This window comes from Pseudophryne corroboree, chromosome 4 (genome assembly GCF_028390025.1).
Source record: "Pseudophryne corroboree isolate aPseCor3 chromosome 4, aPseCor3.hap2, whole genome shotgun sequence".
In the NCBI taxonomy this organism is placed as follows: Eukaryota; Metazoa; Chordata; class Amphibia; order Anura; family Myobatrachidae; genus Pseudophryne; species Pseudophryne corroboree.
The window spans coordinates 339,073,072-339,093,219 of NC_086447.1; the positions used below are offsets into that span (position 1 = coordinate 339,073,072).

Below are 20,148 nucleotides of genomic sequence, written 5' to 3' on the forward strand. Positions count from 1 at the left end.
GAATGATTTCCAGACTGCTGAGTGCCGCTGTTTCCTAATCTCTCTATTATGGATCTTGCATTTTGATCACTGAGGGCACCGCAGCAAGTAAACGTCTCTTCCCCTCTTTTGAGTGCCGAACCTAACCGATACCTATATATATGTGTGTATATATATATATATATATATATATATATATATATATATATATATATATATATATATATATATATATATGAAGACAAATGTCCAGCACTCACGCTTGCAGCTGTAACAACGGGTCCGGTGCCTAACCTCTCAGAATGAGCATGTAGAGAAACGTGTGGTGGCACTCAGAAAGAACGACTGCAGAGGCCTCTGCAGTCGTTCTTTCTGAGTGCCACCACACGTTTCTCTCTCTCTCTCTCTCTCTCTCTCTCTCTCTCTCTCTCTCTCTCTCTCTCTATATATATATATATATATATATATATATATATATATATATATATATATATATATATATATATACATACATATTTATATACACACAGTATTTTTCAGAAACACTGCCGGTCAGACCACAGTGTAATAATAATCATACATGTAATGTGACACTGTATGTGGTACCCCAGATGTATCTGGTCTGTATTCAGGGGTGGTGTGTTGTACATAAACGGGTGCTGTATTGTCCATCAAGGGGCTGCTGTGACCATCCAGGGGTGCTCTTTCAATCTAGGGGTGCTCTGTCGGTCCATCAAGGGGCTGCTGTGTCCTCCAAGAGTGCTCTGTCCCGCCATTAAGGTACTGCTGTATCTGTCCAGGGGTGCTCTGTCCGTCCATCAAGGGGCTGCTCTGTCTGACAAGGGGCTTCTTTGTCCGTCCAGGGGTGCTCTGTCAGTCCATCAAGAGTCTGCTGTGTCCGACAAGGGACTGCTGTGTCCATCCAGGGGTGCTCTGTTGGTCCATCAGAGGGCTGCTGTGTATGACAAAGGGACTGCTGTGTCCATCCAGGGGTGCTCTGTCGGTCCATCAAGGCGGCTGCTATGTCCTCCAAGGGTGCTCTGTCCATCCATCAAGGAGCTCCTCTGTCTATCAAAGGGTGCTCTGTCCGTCCATCAAGGGGCTGCTGTGTCCAACAATGGGCTGTTGTGTTTGTCCATGGGTCCTCTTCCAGTCTACTGCAGCTTAATATTCATACACGTATTGTGAAGTTGTAGGCCAGACCGCAGTGTAATATTCATGGTTGATGATTATTTTAGTGATAGCATCAAAATAGGCATGTCAGACAGTCCGTTTCACTACTGGCAGGACAAAAAAAGGCAATCTGGAGGCCCTTGCACAAACTGGCTTTGCTTTACTTAAGTTGCCCAAGTCCAATTTGTACTCAGAAAGAGTTTTCAGTGCAGCCGGGAACCTTGACAGTAGTCAGCGTAGGAGGTTACTTCCCAAAAAATGTGGAAAAGATGATGTTCATCAAAATGAATTACATTTTCCACGAGGAAGACCTTTACCTGCAATTACGTCCAAAAATGTAATGGTGGATTGCCAGCAGGGACAAATTAATAGTGTGTGAAGAAGACGATGTACACACTGATATGGGTGAGGAATCAGATGATGATGATGATGATGACGACATCTTGCCTATGCAGAGCCAGCTTGTGCACATAGAGATCATTGCCAGCAATGTCCACTGCCTATTGGCAATTTGTTTTGTGGGAGCCCAAACAAACCAATCATTTCAGCTACAAGTGGCAGTCCCTTTCGCTGAAGTGATTGTTTGGTAAACTCAGGGCCGGCGCTACCACTAGGCAGCTTTAGGCAGCTGCCTAGAGCGCCAGCCACTAAAGGGCGCCGCTGAGCCACTTAACAAACAACACAGAAGGATGTCTCTTGTCTGAGAGACATCGAGACATCCTTCCATTTAGATAATGGGCAGCAGCTGCAGGCCGCGGGACTTATCAACCCTCCCTCACAACCCCCCCAACCCCACCCCCACAGGCTAGCATTGTTTTTCATGCAATAAAGTCGCCAGCCCAGACCCGCTATTTAAGCCCTGCCCCTCTCTGCAGTTGGCTCCGCCCCTTTTCTACTGACCAGAACACACTGCAAGGGGGCAGGGCTTCATTAAGTTAGGCACCCGGCCGGCTCCTGTTCCAGTCAGTGAACTACTGTACTAGGCTTTCTGCTGTGCTGTTCCTGCTGCTGACCTCAGTGGTAAGTTAAGCATGAAGGACGGGGTGTGTGTACAGTCTGACTTGTAATTATTGCTGCCAGAGTACTTATGGGAGTATATATATATATATATATATATATATATATATATATATATATATATATATATATATATTTATTTATTTATTTATAGAAATAGAATACATACACACAAACACTAACAAACCCAGCATATAGATGGTCCCCTCAGTCTCTGCAGTTCTCCATCTCATCTTTGGAAACACCCCGGCACGAATTCTGCGTTTGCCCTGCACACAGAACCGTAACTACGCGACAGCGCAGTCGCCCTGAGGGCGCAACTGCCCACTTTCCCTAAAATCATCAGCAGCTTGTAATGTGTAATAAAGGGGACGCTGTCTGCCATAACGTGTAAAAAGCGGGACGCTGTCTGCCGTAATGAGTCAAAAGGGGGTCGCTGTCTGCCATAATGTGTAATAAGGGGACGCTGTCTGCCGTAATGTGTAATAAGGGGACGCTGTCTGCCGTAATGTGTAAAATGGGGACTCTGTCTGCCGTAATGTGTAAAAAGGGGAATCTGTTCGCTGTAAGGTGTAAAAGGGTCTCTACGTGGTGCAGTGGCGCTACTGTGTGTCGTAATTTGAATAATGGAGACTACTGTGCACCGTAATAGGAATTGGTATTATTTTGTGGCCACACCCCTTCCCCATGAAGCCACGCCCCTATATATTTTTCCGCATGCCTGCGGCGCGCACTGCCCTTATATTACGTAAGGGGGGCACCAATGCTGTTTTTTGCACACAGCACTAAAATGTCTAGTTACGGCGTGGATACAGCATCGGCACTGACAGTCACATGACTGTCGTGTGCTGTGATGTCACCTGCCCGTACAGCACCTGTTCTCGGGTGGCTCCTCCCTGGCTGTAGTTTCTCCATTTCCTCCTGGTCAGCAATGAATTATCCCACCCCTTTTGTTTCTGGTGCATGTCACAACATTTGGCAACTGCAGCTGCGGATAATGGGAATTTTGTGAATCCCGTATTAATACACGTAACTGACTGGCATGCCTATGCCCAGCTAGCAGAGGGACCACAAGTATCCAGCAGTAGAGGTACTACAAGTCCCAGCACACATTGTACTCAGTGGACTGTATTGCAGTATTGCAATCCCAAAGGTGTCGTCTGTATGGTATGGTGGTCACTGATACCGTGTGCAGTCTGTGCAATACGGCAGATGATAGAATGTTCTCTGGGGGTAATTCAGATCTGATCGCTGCTGGACCTGCGGTCAGGTTCAAACTGCGCATGCGTATGCACAGCAATACGCAGGCGCTTCGGACAGCTACAACGGGCATCGCCGGTCAGCGATGGGATGGTGCAAAGGATCCGTTCGCACAGGCATACGCAAGGTGATTGACAGGAAGAGGCTGTTTGTGTGTGGCAACTGACCGTATACAGGGAGTGTCCGGAAAAATGTAGGCGTGTCCAAGCGTTTTGAGGGAGGGTGTCTGACGTCAGCTTCGGCTCCGATCAGCCTGATTCAATCGCATTGGAAGAGTAAGTCCCGGGCTGCGCAGAGACTGCACAAACTGATTTTTAGCAGCTCTGCTACACATAGGAACGTACACTTGTACAACGAAAATGCACTCCCCCTGTAGGCGACTATCTGATAGCAGGACAGCAAAAAACACAGCCCAGCGACCAGGCCTGAATTACCACCTCTGTGGGGTATGGCAATCACTGGCATGCTGTCTATGTGGTATGGTAGTCGTTGAGACAGTGAATGTGCAGCATTGCGGTCACTGCAGTGATATCAGTATTGTAGGGTCTGTCACTGCATTGATGCCTATAATCATGGGTGTAACTATTGTGGGTGCAGGGGGTGCCATTGTTATGGGGCACAGAGGCTTAGGGGGGCCTGGACCCAAGTTATAAAGTTGCCTAGCAATTTCCCTAGTTATGGCTGCTAAGTAATAGGGTCTGATCCATTCCCAGCCTGAGCTGTGTGACACTGTCAGTGAGAGCAGTGTGTAGTGGATGTTATAATGGTAGGGGGGCGCTGTAATGTGACATAATATGAAGTGAGGGCACTGTAATGTGGCATAATTTGATCTGCTCATCATAATGAGCAAAGAGGATCGGTATGGGATCCCGGCCGTCAGAAGACCGACGCCGGGATCCTGACAGGCGGAATCCCAGCAGCGAGCACAGCGAATCCCCTCTTGCTCGCTGCGGTTTTCACTCGTCGGCTCCAGTGGCGACCTTTGGCCACACTATTATATTCCCTCTTGGGTGGTGACGTGGACCACCACCCAACGGTGAATTCTGGGCTTGTCCGCCAAGTGTTCGGATTCCGACATCAGTATCCTGACCACGGGATCCCAACAGTCAGGATGTTAACCGCATTCCGAGCAAAGAACCCTCCCTCCCCCACCACCACAACTATAGTCCATATGCTGTATATCTCTGTATATCTCCTGCCTGTGTTGTCCCCCTTTCCTACAATACAGCCTACATGGGGTCCCCGCAAAAGTTGTGCTTAGCATTTTTATTTTTTTTGTAGGTGGCGTTCTCTATTTAACAATATCAGCTGTGGAACTTCTGAGACGCCAACCCCACATTTTCACCTGAGGGGACGGAGAGGGGGGAGAGTGCGCAGATTTTTTGCCTAGGGTGCCGAGAAACCTTGCACCGGCCCTGGGTAAACTGTGCATGTTCTGTTAAATTTATACAACATAAAGCTGGGTGGGAGGGGTGGAAGGGCCCAAGGACAATTATATCATGCACCTCTTTTCTTTGCATTATGCGCAGTTTGGAGCTTTGATGATTGTTTTCTTGAGTAGACGACAAACATGCTCGTAGTTTATTAAACTGCCTCTCTGTCTGCCACTGCAGTGTCTTTCTGTTTTCTAGATGGGCCATGTTGGAAGTTTAAAAACCACATGTTTATGTCGCCCACTGCTGTCGCTTAGCTTAGTCATCCAGCTACCTTGGTGCAACCTTTTGGCCTAAACTGGATGAAACCAATATTGTGAGCTGGGAGGTGGTCAAAATTGACTGGAAATGAGTGGAAATTAATGTTATCAATGTTAATAATACTGTAGGAACAAAAACAGGCCCAAATTCTGTGATTTTAGCTGTTTTTATCTTTTTTGTAAACAAAACAAAAATACAAATCGAACACATGAAGGAGATACAGATCCAAAACCAAAACCCATGACGGGTTTTGATGCTATATTTTTGCATTAGCCATTTTTACCTTTATATTATCTTTTGCTTATGTTGCTTCAATTACCTGTTTCAGGCTTACAGTAACGGATGACCATTTCTGGTGCTCCTTTCATGAACAATGCCAGGTTTCTGTCGCCAATAACCTGAGTGATCACAGACATGCGTTGCAAATTGGAGGAGAAGGGGAACTGATGCAGAATGATGATTCCTTCCACTGACACCTAAATGATAAAAAAATATTATAACATGAACTTATTATGGTGAGTAACGATCAATACCACAAAAGAGGCCAGTTACTGACCACTGGTTACTCAGGAAACATTTCTGTGAACATTGAACAACAATTTATAGAATTTATACAAATCAACTATTTTGTTATGTAAATTACCTTAATAAATCCCTTAGAATCTTTAAAGTTTAGTACAAAGATTAGAATTGTGTTCGCAGGTAGCAGGATAGAGCCAGCACTAAAATTTAAAGACTTACCTTATCACCTTGTTCTGGTAAGTGTTCGCCATCCACACAGACTCCTGGCTATGCTAGTAGTGAGTCTGTAAGATTCACTATTGTCCATAAAGTTAGCAGTGGATTGGATTACTATGGTAGTTTAAATTGTGGGACCGTGAGCCAATCTGGGCTTGCAATGTTACCACTTTGCCTACTTGCAATATCTAGCAGTCTGATGGTTGAGAACAGAAAAAGAGGAGCTCCAGTGAAGAGTAAAAGCCACAAGACATCACAGAAGGAAGAAGAAGCAGCATGATCTGGAATGAAGATTCCAGAGAACAAGGTAAAAGTTGCCAGATACGCGAGAGAGGATCGGTTAAGGTCTCACATGGGTGTCATTGAAAGTCTGCATGATGTGCCAGGCTGTGATTATACGCAGCTGGCGATTGCTCCATTAATTCCATTAGGAATTTGTGGAGTGATCACCAGCTGTAAATAGTCGCAGCCCTGCATGCCATGTAGTAAGCTGTGCTGCAACATGCGGCATTGCAGCAAAGATGAGCATGGCTAGATCTGTAAGCTAAATCTTTTTTTCATCCACGTGCACTAGGTCACCAGGGTGGAATCCTCCTAGAGGCTCAGCCCTAGGCCATTAATAGCCCCAATGCCTGTGCCAGGGACATAGCCAGAACCTTATGGGCCCCATAGAAACATTTTTAAGGGACCCCTTCCCCAATTATTTGAGAGAGACCGCAGGAGTTGTTAATTGTATGCCCCATAATAGTGCCCTTGCTCATTTTCTGAACCATAGTAGTGTCATAGTTCACATTATGTCACATTGTAGGGCTGCCAGTAAACGTTATGCAACACAGTATCCCCAATTCACATTATCACATACAGTGTTCCCAGTTCCTATTATGCCACACTATAGTGCCCCAATTCATATTACGTAACACTATAATACATTCAGTCCAGTTCATTTTATATCACATTACAATTAGCAGGTCCACGGGCATAACTAGATATATTGTAGGTCCCAAGGCAAATGTTTTTTTATCACCCAATGGTAAAAAATATATATAACACTTAACTTTCACAGGGAAAGTGGGCCTCACTCAGCTCTGGTCCCCATAGCAGCTGCACTTTCTGCAACTATGGTAGGTGCACCCTTGGCCTGTGCCACTTCCATGCAGGGGCACTGTTCCAACTCACTGTGCTGTGAACAATTTGAGCCTCTGTGCTCCTATTACCATGTGCATGCAGGTAGGCTTTTTGTCAACACAGATACTTGGCCTTGCAAATGTTCTCCTGTATTGATTTGACCTGGGCACTTACTGTCCACTGTGCCCCCATTCACTGGCCCACTAGTGAGGATCACTACATGCCAAACAGGTTGGTGGAGACCCATTATACTGTATATTTTCCTGCCAGAACCCTGTTTTCCTACCAAAACTAGAGATACACTTAGTTAAATATAGTTATTTAAGGAATTATTACCTTTTTATAGAACCCCATCAACTGTAGGCTATTGGAATTTTTCTGTTTTGTATTGTCCTCCTTGTTTTCTGTACATTGGCCCTCATTCCGAGTTGATCGCTCGCAAGGCGAATTTAGCAGAGTTGCTCACGCTAAGCCTACGCCTACTGGGAGTTTATCTTAGCTTCTTAAAATTGCGACCGATGTATTCGCAATATTGCGATTACAAACTACTTAGCAGTTTCAGAGTAGCTTCAGACTTACTCGGTATCTGCGATCAGTTCAGTGCTTGTCGTTCCTGGTTTGACGTCATAAACACACCCAGCGTTCGCCCAGACACTCCCCCGTTTCTCCGGCCACTCCTGCGTTTTTTCCGGAAACGGTAGCGTTTTTATCCACACGCCCCTAAAACGCCGTGTTTCCGCCCAGTAACACCCATTTCCTGTCAATCACACTACGATCGCCGGAGCGAAGAAAAAGCCGTGAGTAAAAATACTATCTTCATGGTAAAATTACTTGGCGCAGTCGCAGTGCGATTATTGCGCATGCGTACTAAGCGGAATTTCACTGCGATGCGATGAAAATTACCGAGCGAACGACTCGGAATGAGGGCCATTGTTTGCATGACTTATTTGCAGTTGTTCATTTTGTCCTGTATTTTGTTTTGCCGTGCTGTAATGACTCAGTACTAGCTGTAGTAAGTTAGTTGCACAGTTTGGCTGTCCATACTGTAGACTTTTTATTTGGAAGGGTCAGCACACATTGTTGGGTTAGTGTGATGACAGAGGGGGTCATTTCGACCCAATCGCATGCTGCAATTTTTTGCAGCGGTGCAATCGGGTCAGAACTGCGCATGCCAGACAGCCGACGGCCGACGTTGCCAAGCGATCACCTCTGCTTGATTGACAGGCAGAGGCGGTCGCTGGGCGGGAGGGGGTGGTACTGCAGCGTGCACGGGGGGGCGCAGCGGCTGCGACCCTGGCAGTGACAAGTAACTCCTGGCCAGCTGCAGGAGCTGTGCTGGCTGGGAGTTACTCTGCAAGTACAAAAGCATTGCCGCTGTGCGATACTTTTGTACTTGTGCGGTGGGGCCGGGCCAGACATGCGGGGCGCCTATGCTGGGTGTCCCCCTGCATGTCTGTGTCAGTGATCATAGCTGTGCTAAATTTAGCACAGCTACGATCAGGTCGGAATGACTCACATAGTTACTTTGTATTTAACATAGTACTTTTGTGGGAGGGCACTGTGTTGTGCTTTCAGCACCCTGCCCTCTGGCCAATGGCACCACTCGCACAACATTAGTTATGGCACTGGATGCTGGCATCAGTGTGAGTGCAGTTACTGTTGGGGACTCTTCCTTGTGATGGCCACCTGTAGTCCTGGCTAGAGAAGCTGGCGCAAATGCACCGGGGTATAGTTCTGTAGCCTCATCCCAGCTACCCGTCTTATAAGACCCATGCTGTTTTTGCCTAGGTATTCACTGTACTATCAATACTACAATTAACAGGTTATAACATATCTTTATGCAGCAACCTATAAATAATCACTCTCCTCACAACAGCTCATAGTGGCTAATCTGAGTTAACAGTATCCAACCGGGTCAACTATACTCAGTGTTATATGTCCTGTATATAATCAAAAGATCCAAGTAGCCATAGACTTTGGAACCTGCTTTAAGGCTTCTTAAAGGTATTTTTTATGTAGCTATCACACAGGTGGGTAGTGTAACATCTGTTGTATTACATTGTTTGTTGCGTACATGCTGCTTAGGACAGAGATGGGTAGATTTATATATCCCTAATGAACATTTTCACTGAGAACCACGTAGCCGCCTTGCACAGTTGTTCTGCAGACACGCCACGGCGGGGCTACCAAAGATGGTCCAACAGACCGAGTAGAATGGGCTTTATTAGCAGCAGGAACTGGAGGTCCAGCCTGTGCATAAGCTTGTGCAATCGCCATTCTAATCCATCTAGCCAAGTTTTGCTTATTCACAGGCCAGCAACATTTGTGAAAACCAAAAAGTACAAAAAGGGAATCTGACCTCCTGATAGAGGAAGTCCTCTCCACATATATACGGGGAGCACTTACCACATCCAAAGACCGCTGTTTGTTGGACAAGTCAGAAGAGATAAAGGCCGGAACCACAATCTCTTGGTTAAGGTGAAAAGATGACACCACTTTAGGTAAGTAACCTGGGCGAGTTCTCAGAACTGCCCGGTCATGATGGAATATTAGAAAGGGTGGACGACAGGCCAAAGCGCCTAAGTCCGACACCCTTCTAGCAGAGGCAATGGCCAGCAGAAACAGGCCCTTGGCTGTGAGCCATTTAAGGTCCACTGACTCAAGAGGTTCAAATGGAGACTCTTGCAGGGCATTCAGGACAACAGACAGATCCCATGGAGCGACAGGAGGACATAAAGAGGCTGAATTCATAACACACCCTTAGTGAATGCATGAGCGTCAGGAAGAGATGCAATTTTTCTCTGAAACCAAACAGACAAAGCAGATATGTGAACCTTGAGGGAGGCCAGACAAAGGCCTAAGTCCAGGCCTTGTTGCAGGAAAGCCAGGATTCTGGATGTTTTGAATCTGTACGCATCATAGTTCTTATCAGCACACCAGGTGAAGTAAGAATTCCAGACCCTATAATAGATCCAAGCAGATGTCGGCTTATGGGCTTTCAACATAGTTAGAATGACCACCTCAGAGAATCCTTTGGCTCTCAGGAGTGATGCTTCAAGAGCCACGCTGTCAAAGCCAGTCTGGTCAAGTCTGGATAGAGACAAAGGCCCTGTACAAGGAGGTCTGGTCGTTGAGGAAGTAGAAGAGGACGCTCTGTCGATAGACCCTGCAGGTCTGAGAACCAATGCCATCGGAGCCATGCCGGAGCAACTAGAATTAGTATTCCTCCTTCTTGCTTGAACGTCCGCAGAACCCTGGGCAGGAGTGACACTGGAGGGAACACATAAGTTCCATGGAATGCCTAGTGCATCCATGAATGCTGCTTAAGAAAACCTGGACCTTGATCCGAACACCGGAACTTTGTGATTGTGTCGACACGCCATCAGGTCTACATCTCGCAGGCTCCACATGTCCACTAGGAGTTGAAAGACTTCCAGATGAAGACTCCACTCTCCGGCATGTATGTCCTGATGACTGAGGAAGACCACTTCCGAGTTGAGGACCCCCGGAATGTTTTTGACACTTCCAACATTGTCATGCGGCTTTGAGTGCCACCTTGATGTATGCGACTGTAGTGGCGTTGTCTGACCTTACTTGAACAGGCCTGTTCTGTACCAGAGGCAGAGCGAGAGTTAACGCATTGAAATTGCCCGCAGTTCCAGAATGTTTATTGAGAGGAGGGACCGTTCCTTGGTCCAACGATCGTAGAAAGAGTGTTGCTCCAACACAGTACCCTATCCCCGCAGACTGGCATCCGTCATCAGCAGGACCAAGTCGGGGATTCAGAAGGGACGGCCCCTACTCAATTGCTGGTCCTGTAGCCTCCAGGTCAGCAAATGATGAACCTCCGGAGTCAAGGTAATCATGTGAGATCTGATCCGATGAGTTAGGCCATCCCACTTGGAAAGGATTAACCTCTGCAGAGGGCAGGAATTAAATTGAGTGTACTCTACCATGTCCAAAGCCGACACCATCAGGCCAAGTACTTGCATTGCTGAGTGTATCGACACTCTGGAGCGGCAGAGGAAGCAACTTATCCTGTCATGAAGCTCCAGGACTTTCACCGGAGACAGGAACAGTTGTTTACCGTGTGTGTCCAGGAGTGCCCCCAGGTGCACCATGCTGTGAGCTGGGACCAGTGAGGATTTCTTCCAATTGATGAGCCACCTCTGGGCTTGTAGGAAGCTTACCATCAGTTGTAGATGACTGAACAGGACATCGTGGGAGTTTGCCAGGATCAGCAAGTCATCCAGATTCGGTAGGATTCTGACTCCCTGGTGACGGAGATATGCCGTCATTACGGCCATGACCTTGGTGAAGATCCGAGTATCCAAAGCCAGTCCAAATGTCAGAGCCTGGAACGGTTAGTGTAGGTTGCCAATAGCAAACCGCAGATACTGCAGATATGACTTGGAAATAGGTATATGCAGGTACGCATCCTGAATATCCAGGGATACCATATAGTCTCTGGGTTCCATCGCCGGAACAATTGAGCGCAGCATCTCCATACAGAACTTGGCCGGAATGACCCTTTGGGTTTCGGGGCTAGAAACAGGGTTGAGTAGTAACCACTGCCCCTTTGGGACAAAGGCACTGGAACTACCACTCCTATATCCAGGAGGGAACTCACAACCTGCTGCAGAGTTTGCACCTTTAGTGGATCTGAAGGGATGAACGTGGTGCAAAGCTGGCATGGGGGACGTCTCTTAAAAGAAACCTCATACCCGTGAGAGCCAACTTCTCACAACCATGCATCTGAAGTGGTCTTTAACCAGACCTGGGTGAACTACAGAAGTCAGCCTCCCACCCTGGGGTCCCCAAGGGGGAGGCCCGCCTCATCATGCGGCAGGCTTGTCTTGTTTAGAAGCAGGCTAATGGGTCGCCCAGGATTGTTTTGCCTTAGGCTTAGTGGTTTAGGAAGCATGAGATTGTCTCGGGTATGCCTGACCTTTTGCTTTCCCTTTAGGTCGAAAGGAACGAAAAGTGGTACCTTTTTCCTTCTGTGCAGAAGGATTAGTATTTGGGAGAAAGGCAGTCTTAGCAGCCACCAGTTCAGACACAATTTTGTTTAGGTCTTCCCCAAACAAGATGTATCCCTTAAAAGGGAGTACCTCCAAGGTCTTTTTGGAATCCAGGTCCACCTTCCATGATCTCAACCACAGAATGCGGTGAGTCAGGACAGACGTAGTCGACACCTTGGCCACCAACACACCCGCCTCAGAGGATGCCTCTTGAATATAATAAGAGTTGGTGGTGATGTGAGACAGGTATTGTCTGGCATTGTCAGATACTGTATATCCTCGGGTAGCCCATCCTCTATTGCTTGAACCCATGCTTCAATACCTTTAGTAGCCCAGGAGGCAGCAATAGTGGGTCTATGTACAGCACCTATCAGGGAGTAAATAGATTTCAGGCATCTCTCCACATGCTTATCTGTCGGTTCTTTCAGTGAAGTGAGAGTGGTGACAGGCAGAGTGGATGACACCACTAGGTGGGTGACATGAGAATCCACCGGTGGTGAATTTTTCCACTTGTTACATAACTCTGCCGGAAGAGGATAGCGAGCTAAGGCCCATTTGGAGAGAGGGAATTTCTTCCCTGGATTAGACCAGGGTCCCTGTCTGATGTCTACCAAATGGTCAGAATGGGGTAATAGATTTTTAGCCACCTTCTGCCGTTTAAATATGTCAGTTTTCTTGGTGACAGCAGTGGAATCCTCATTGTCAGTGATTTGTAGGATTTTCTAAATAGCAACCACTAGAGCAGGGATGTCAACTTGCAATGTAGAATCCTTGTCAGAAACGCCTGATTCAATGTCTGACAGGACACTATGTTCCCCCTCCTCTTCAGATGAAACATCTGAGAGATTTGTGGATTGTGAGGAGGAAGCAGCCCGCTTAGATGACCCACAGACATGGGATTGACCTGGGGTAGATTTTTGTCTGACCAAGGAATGAGTTAACTGCTGCAACTGGCAAGACAGGTTGTCCGCCCAAGGTGGATTTACCATAGGGACTATTTGAGGCTGTATTGGTACAGGTGGTCCCATAGGGGGCATTAGGCGTTCCACTAGAGTACCCAGTAGGTTTGAGAATGCGGCCCAGGGTGGCTCTTGATTAGTTACAGGAGCCATGGACTGACTAGGAGGTGTATGGCACCTAATACACAGACCATCATACACAGCATGGTGCATGCTCTGCATGATGCAGGAGCATCCACAGACTTACTGCCCTTTCTGATAGACATTGCACACAAATTCAACACAGAGCGGTTTAGTACGATGAAGCCAGACAGAGTATAATACCTGCAAATAAATCCGATAGCATGTGACTGAGTCCCCAGTACACAACACCTGCGAATAAATCCGGTTTTATGTGACTGAGTACACAGTAGAATACACGTAATAGGTAAATACTGTGACGCACTATATAAATGACCCTGATGCACCTAGTCCATTAGGGTACAGAATATAGAGATAGATTTCTGGGAAACACTGAATGTGAAACCTCACAGCAGATACAGGCACACACCGTCACATTAGCAATGCAGATAATTATTATATTACAACAAAACTGCACTGAACTAATATATGCAGATATACAGTGTATATAGCACGGTCCTAGACTAGATGTATATATCAGAATACTCGTACAATATATTTTGTTATTGGTACACTTTTTCTTAACTAACGCTGTCTGTATAAAGACATGTAGAATACTCAAGTGTTTGTAAAGTCACAGCGCTGTATACAGGTGGCTTTACAAGGGAGACCTTGCCCTGCAGTCCTGGAGACCAGCCGCAGCTATACCTAAGATGGCACTCAGCATTTCAGTCAGGGAGTGAGGAGAGTCTGAGGAAGCTCCAGCGTGGGAAAATCCATGGTCGGGGAGAGGCTACAGGTCAAGCGCTGACTCCCCTATTCTGGGCCTCACCGCCGGTACTACGGAGCCTTATTAACAGGGGCGTTAGTACATATATATGCCCTGGCAGATATAGTGGGGTCCCTGCTCGGTGACAGTGTCCACACCAGCGTCACAGTCCGTCTCCCTAGACATGTGATTGGAAAGCGATTTAATGGCAGGTCGCACCTGGGGGACCCTCTTACCTCCTCCCCGTAGCAGCCATGCAAACCAGGAGAGCGTCTGCAACCGTGTGCCTAAATCCGAAGAGTCTCCGCCATAAGTACCCTGGAACTTGCTGTGGGAGCATGCAACGCCGCTTGTGAGGTGATGGAGCTGCAGTGCTGAAGTGTCACCATGACATACAGCGCTGACAGCCCAGTTTTGATGAAATTTTCTGTCAGTAAAAGCTTTTTCAGAGCTGCCCAGTGCAGCCCTCCTGTTATGGTGACCTGCTGCTGCAGCACCAACTGAAGAACTGAGCTCACAGTGCCTGGAGGCAGGGTTACAGAGGAGGCCCCAATGCATCCTCCTGGGACAGCCTAAAGCTTTAGCCTGTTGGTGACCCTGGATCAAGATCCACTCTACACTCCGATGTATTTCCTGTGGAACACAGTGTACCCTGCTGCAGAAAGAAAGATTCGGGGGTATTCAGAAACTGTACTGAACACAGATCTCCAAGAGTTTGCTAAGACACTTTTTCAAAAACTCCTCCCATCCGCAATGGACTCTGACCTTCTAATTGACAGAATATATTGCCTACAGTACCTAAACCCTGTAACATAGCCAAAACGAAGCCTGCCGATACACTTTTTCTGTACGAGGGAAGTAATCTTACTCACTGCTAGAGCAGATACTGCATCTGCGGTGACGGGAGATCTACAACTGTTCCAGGCAATGGCATGGGCTGAGGTCAGTGGCTGGTGAGTCACTGCAGCCATAATGTCTGCCGAATCCTGCCGATGACCCCTACCGCTGCCGAGCCAATGCCAGCTACTGTCCCTGAGCTGATGCCCACTGCCACCGCCAATGGCTTACAAACTCGTGCACAATCAACTAACCCAGCCCTCCACCACTAATACGCATCTCCGCCACTAATTCCACCATCACCGTCAATGCCCGCTGCATGCCTGGTCATCATACTTGTGATGGGGAGGGTGACGCCAGGGAGAGGGTGACAGGGAGGGTAATGCCAGCGATTGGGTGACAGCAATGGGTGATGCCAGGAAAAGAGTGACGCCAGGGAGAAGGTGACGGGAGGGTGATGCCAGGGAGAGGGTGACAGCAGTGGGTGATGCCAGGGACAGGGTGACACCAGTGGGTGATGCCAGGGAGAAGGAGGCTGGGAAGGTGATGCCAGGGAGAGGGTGACAGCGATGGTTGACGCCAGGGATAAGATAACGGGGAGGGTGATGCCAGGGAGAAGGTGACGGGAGGGTGATGCCAGGGAGATGGTGACAGCAGTGGGTGATGCCAGGGAGAAGGTGACTTGGAGGGTGATGCCAGGGACAGGGTGACACCAGTGGGTGATGCCAGGGAGAAGGTGGCTGGGAAGGTGATGCCAGGGAGAGGGTGACAGCGATGGTTGACGCCAGGGATAAGATAACGGGGAGGGTGATGCCAGGGAGAAGGTGACGGTGAGGGTGATGCCAGGGACAGGGTGACAGCAGTGGGTGATGCCAGGGAGAAGGTGATGGGGAGGGTCACGCCAGGGAGAGGGTGACAGTTATGGGTGATGTCAGGGAGAAGGTGATGGGGAGGGGTGTGGATCATCAAATCAACAGTATCTAGGTCGACAATGTTTAGGTCGACCACTCACTAGGTCAACAGTCACTAGGTCAACATGGATGGAAGGTCGACAGGGATTCTACGTCGACATGTGGTAGGTCGACAGGTCTAAAGGTCAACATGAGGTTTTGGGTTTCTTGTGTCGTTTTCTTCGTAAAAGTGACCGCTTTGCTCGCCATGCTTCGTATAACCGTTCCAATCGTAGTCCACGTGGATCGTTAAGTATGAAAAAGTTCAAAAAAAAAAATGTTAAAAACTCATGTCGACCTTTTGACATGTCGACCTAGAAACCCTGTCGACCTTCCCTCCATGTCAACCTAGTGACTGTCGACCTATAGTGGTCGACCTAAACATTGTCGACCTAGACAGTGTCGACCTTCAGACCGGATCCCATGGGAGAGGGTGATAGCAAGGGGTGATGCCAGGGAGAAGGTGACGGGGAGGGTGACAGCAGTGGGTGATGCCAGGGAGAAGGTGATGGGAAGGGTGACAGCAGTGGGTGACGCCAGGGAGAGGGTGGCAGCAGTGGGTAATGCCAAAGAGAGGGTAACAGCAGTGGGTGAGGGTGTAAAAGAGAGAATGAAAGGGTGATGGGAACAGACAGTGAATGACAATTATATTGGTATTTACTTACCTGGATCTGGGCCTAGAATTGCGGGGAACGCCGATGACAAGAGCAGCCTTATCGGTAATTCGGGGGTTGGAGAAAGAGTGAGAGAAGAGGGGAGGAGCGGAGGATCGTGGCCCCTCTCTCCCTCTGGCCAGACTGGACTCACTGATTGCAGCTCAGTAGTTACTGGTGGAGCGGAATCACAGGGGGAGTGAAGGGGAGGTGGGCGCAAGGAACGGACCTGGGAGCTCTCCCTCCACCAAGGTGCAGAGGGACGTACTGCGGGACGGACTGGGGGACGAGTGAGCGGGGACGGCCGCATATAGGTAAAATTAAATAATTTTTAAAAATCCTAGATGACACACTCGCAAATCCACCACTGCCCAATCACCTCCTCCACAGTGACAGGGGCGTGCTTTCATATGGGTTGAAAGCACGCCCCTGTCAAAGAGGCATTTCCACTAGTTCCGCTTACAGGGCATTTTTTTAAATGGGATTTTACTTCCCGCTGCTTGGCCTCGCCCCCTGCTTCTGGCCCTTTTACATTGTCAGCGGGAGGCACCGCCGAAACACCTTCAACACAGATTTTTACAAAGATAAAAATGATTAAATAATACAAAGGTTAAAGCATATACTTATGACACAAAATCTGTGTCATAAGTATCTTCTTTGTCTTTTAATCATTAATGACAGGGGAGGCACTGCCTCCCCTGACTGCACGTCCCTGGTTCCAGGAATACTAATGTATGAACTACCTGACGAGTGGTTTTGATGTTTGTATTGCCCAGATAGATATATGGGTAAAGATAAAGGGCCAGAGGAAAATATTACTGTAAATTTAGGTATTTTAGAAGATTTTAGATCTAATGCTGGCTGTATAATACCGTCATTCCGAGAACAACCTAGGAAAATTAGAATATAGGTCCTTATTCTCGTTCTTTGCAGAATGGTGAAATAACATCACACAGGTGGGGGATTTATAGGACATATAGGACCCTCCCAAATGTGTCTATTAGCCATACCTGGGGGTAATTCAGACCTAATCGTAGCAGCAAACTTGTTAGCAGTTGGGCAAAACCATGTGCACTGCAGGTGGGGCAGATATAACGTGCAGAGAGAGTTAGATTTGGGTGGGGTGTGTTCAAACTAAAATATAAATTGCAGTGTAAAAATAAAGCAGCCAGTATTTACCCTGCATAGAAACAATATAACACACCCAAATCTAACTCTCTCTGCAAAAGTTATATCTGCCACACCTGCAGTGCACATGGGGGGTCATTCCGAGTTGTTCGCTCGTTAAATTTTTTCGCATCGCAGCGATTTTCCGCTTAGTGCGCATGCGCAATGTCTGCAGTGCGACTGCGCCAAGTAAATTTGCTATGCAGTTAGGTTTTTTACTCACGGTTTTTTCTTCGTTCTGGTGATCGTAATGTGATTGACAGGAAGTGGGTGTTTCTGGGCGGAAACTGGCCGTTTTATGCGTGTGTGCGAAAAAACGCTACAGTTTCTGGGAAAAACGCGGGAGTGGCTGGAGAAACGGAGGAGTGTCTGGGCGAACGCTGGGTGTGTTTATGACGTCAAACCAGGAACGACAAGCACTGAACTGATCGCAGATGCCGAGTAAGTCTCGAGCTACTCAGAAACTGCACAGAGATGTCTTTTCGCTATATTGCGAATCTTTCGTTCACAATTTTAAGAAGCTAAGATTCACTCCCAGTAGGCGGCGGCTTAGCGTGTGTAAAGCTGCTAAAAGCAGCTTGCGAGCGAACAACTCGGAATGACCCCCATGGTTTTGACCAACTGCTAACAAATTTGCTGCTGCAATCAACTATGAATTACCACCATAGACCTTATTCTAACAGACAAACGAGAACGCAAGTTTACACATAATATTACAATTTTACCTATTATCTGGTCAGACCATGCACCACTCCTGTGGAACTTGATTCCGAACCAAGGGAAACTTTCTACTTGTCTGTATCATCTGTCAAAACATCTTTTACATTCCCCTGAAGTGAATTTAGAACTAGCAGCCTCCATGAAGCAGTATATGGAGACTTACATCCCAACAGACACCTTAACCTTTACACACTGGTACGCGTTTAAAGCAGTTATAAGGGGAACCACTATTCAGCAAGAGTTGTGCCTTAAAAAACAAATGGTAGCCCACCAAACACAGCTGGAACTTAAACTTACAAAGTTAGAACAAAAAAATAAAAAAAGACCAGATAGAGAGGTGAAGAGACAAATACAGGCTCTACGATCACAATTACAAAAAAATCTTCACAGAGCAAATGCAAGTACAAATAACTAAAGTGATATATACATTATATACAACAGGTAATAAGGTGGGAAAAATGCTTCCTAGGAAGCTACGGGGGCAAAGAGTGAGAAATAGGTTTCACCATCTGGGGTGGGGAACGTCCGGCCTGCCGGCCATATAAGGCCCGCACAGCCTCTTCATTCGGCTCGGCGGCCAATGCTGCAGCCACTGCTATGTGAGGGGAGGAGAGCGCAGCACCTCTCCTGCCTCTCAGTGTGCTCATTGATGTCCGGTCTCTGGCGGTGGCGGGGTGAATCTCATTCATGGTTTGTTAGCCAATCAGAGCTCGTGGACCAGCAGCCCCGGCTACTGATTTGCTGCTGGTCTGCAAGCTCTAATTGGCTAACAAACCAATGCCTCATTTGTGATACCCACCGCCGGAGACCGGACTTCACTGAGCATTGAAGGGCAGGAGAGGCGCTGTACTCTCCTCCCCTCACATAGCAGCAACAACAGCGGTGAAAAGCCAGGGAAGGGGGGGGGGGCACTGTGGGGCAATGTGTATCTGCCACTGTGGGGCAATGTGTATCTGGCACTGTGGGGCAATCTGTATCTGGCACTGTGGCAGCATATGTGTATCTGACATTGTGGTGGCATATTGTCGAAGTCAAAAATATTACATAGAAAGAACATCCAGACTCTACACATATAAGTCACTATGCTTGCAAATACGCGCAGCGAGCACAGCAATATATGGTAACACACGCATTTACACAGACATGCCACAGAGATGGATTTGACACTTACTTCATACAGTACATAATTATAATAATATCAAGCGCCAGACATCATAATGATTTAACATTATATAATGGAGTAATGTCATGTATGTGTATTATTGGAACGAAGGAAGATAGGCCAGTCATATTTGGTATTAAAGCAAGCAGATTAATGTGTAGATTCATTTGATACTTGTTATTAAGTTGTAGGACATTGCAACAAATAGTTATGATTAAATGTATGAAAGCTAAAATCACTCTTATTAGGACAATGGACAGGAAACGCAGGCCAGCCCCTTTTGATGTCTTCTAGGCTGAACCTGTTTAGTATACGAACAGACCAGTGACTCATCATGAATGAGAAAGTTCCCTCCCCCAAACTAGATAACACATTGCTGATCACACAGTTGGTAGTTGCTGTTTTTCCCCGGACGATGATGGAGGTGCTTCTAGACCAGTTCCTGTATTTATTTACAGAGAGAGAGAGAGTGATATGGAGGGAAGACTTTTATACGAGAAAGATATGGTGATGTATTTGCTGAACTGTAACTGTATGTATTAACTGCTTACTGTATGAATTGTAACTATGGGGGTAATTCCAAGTTGATCGCAGCAGGAAATTTTTTAGCATTTGGGCAAAACCATGTGCACTACAGGGGAGGCAGATATAACATTTGCAGAGAGAGTTAGGTTTGGGTGGGTTATTTTGTTTCTGTGCAGGGTAAATACTGGCTGCTTTATTTTTACACTGCAATTTAGATTGCAGATTGAACACACCACACCCAAATCTAACTCTCTCTGCACATGTTAAATCTGCCTCCCC

General features: G+C 47.2%; 1 protein-coding gene across 1 annotated transcript in view; it reads right to left on the reverse strand.

Moving 5' to 3' along the window:
- The window catches only part of LOC134909506 (probable cation-transporting ATPase 13A4), a 369,987-nt gene that overhangs the window by 159,381 nt on the left and 190,458 nt on the right, over nucleotides 1-20,148 (reverse strand). The window contains exon 16 of the mRNA XM_063916443.1: nucleotides 5,443-5,599. Coding sequence (XP_063772513.1) covers nucleotides 5,443-5,599 — 157 coding nt within the window. The remainder of the gene's footprint in view (nucleotides 1-5,442; nucleotides 5,600-20,148) is intronic.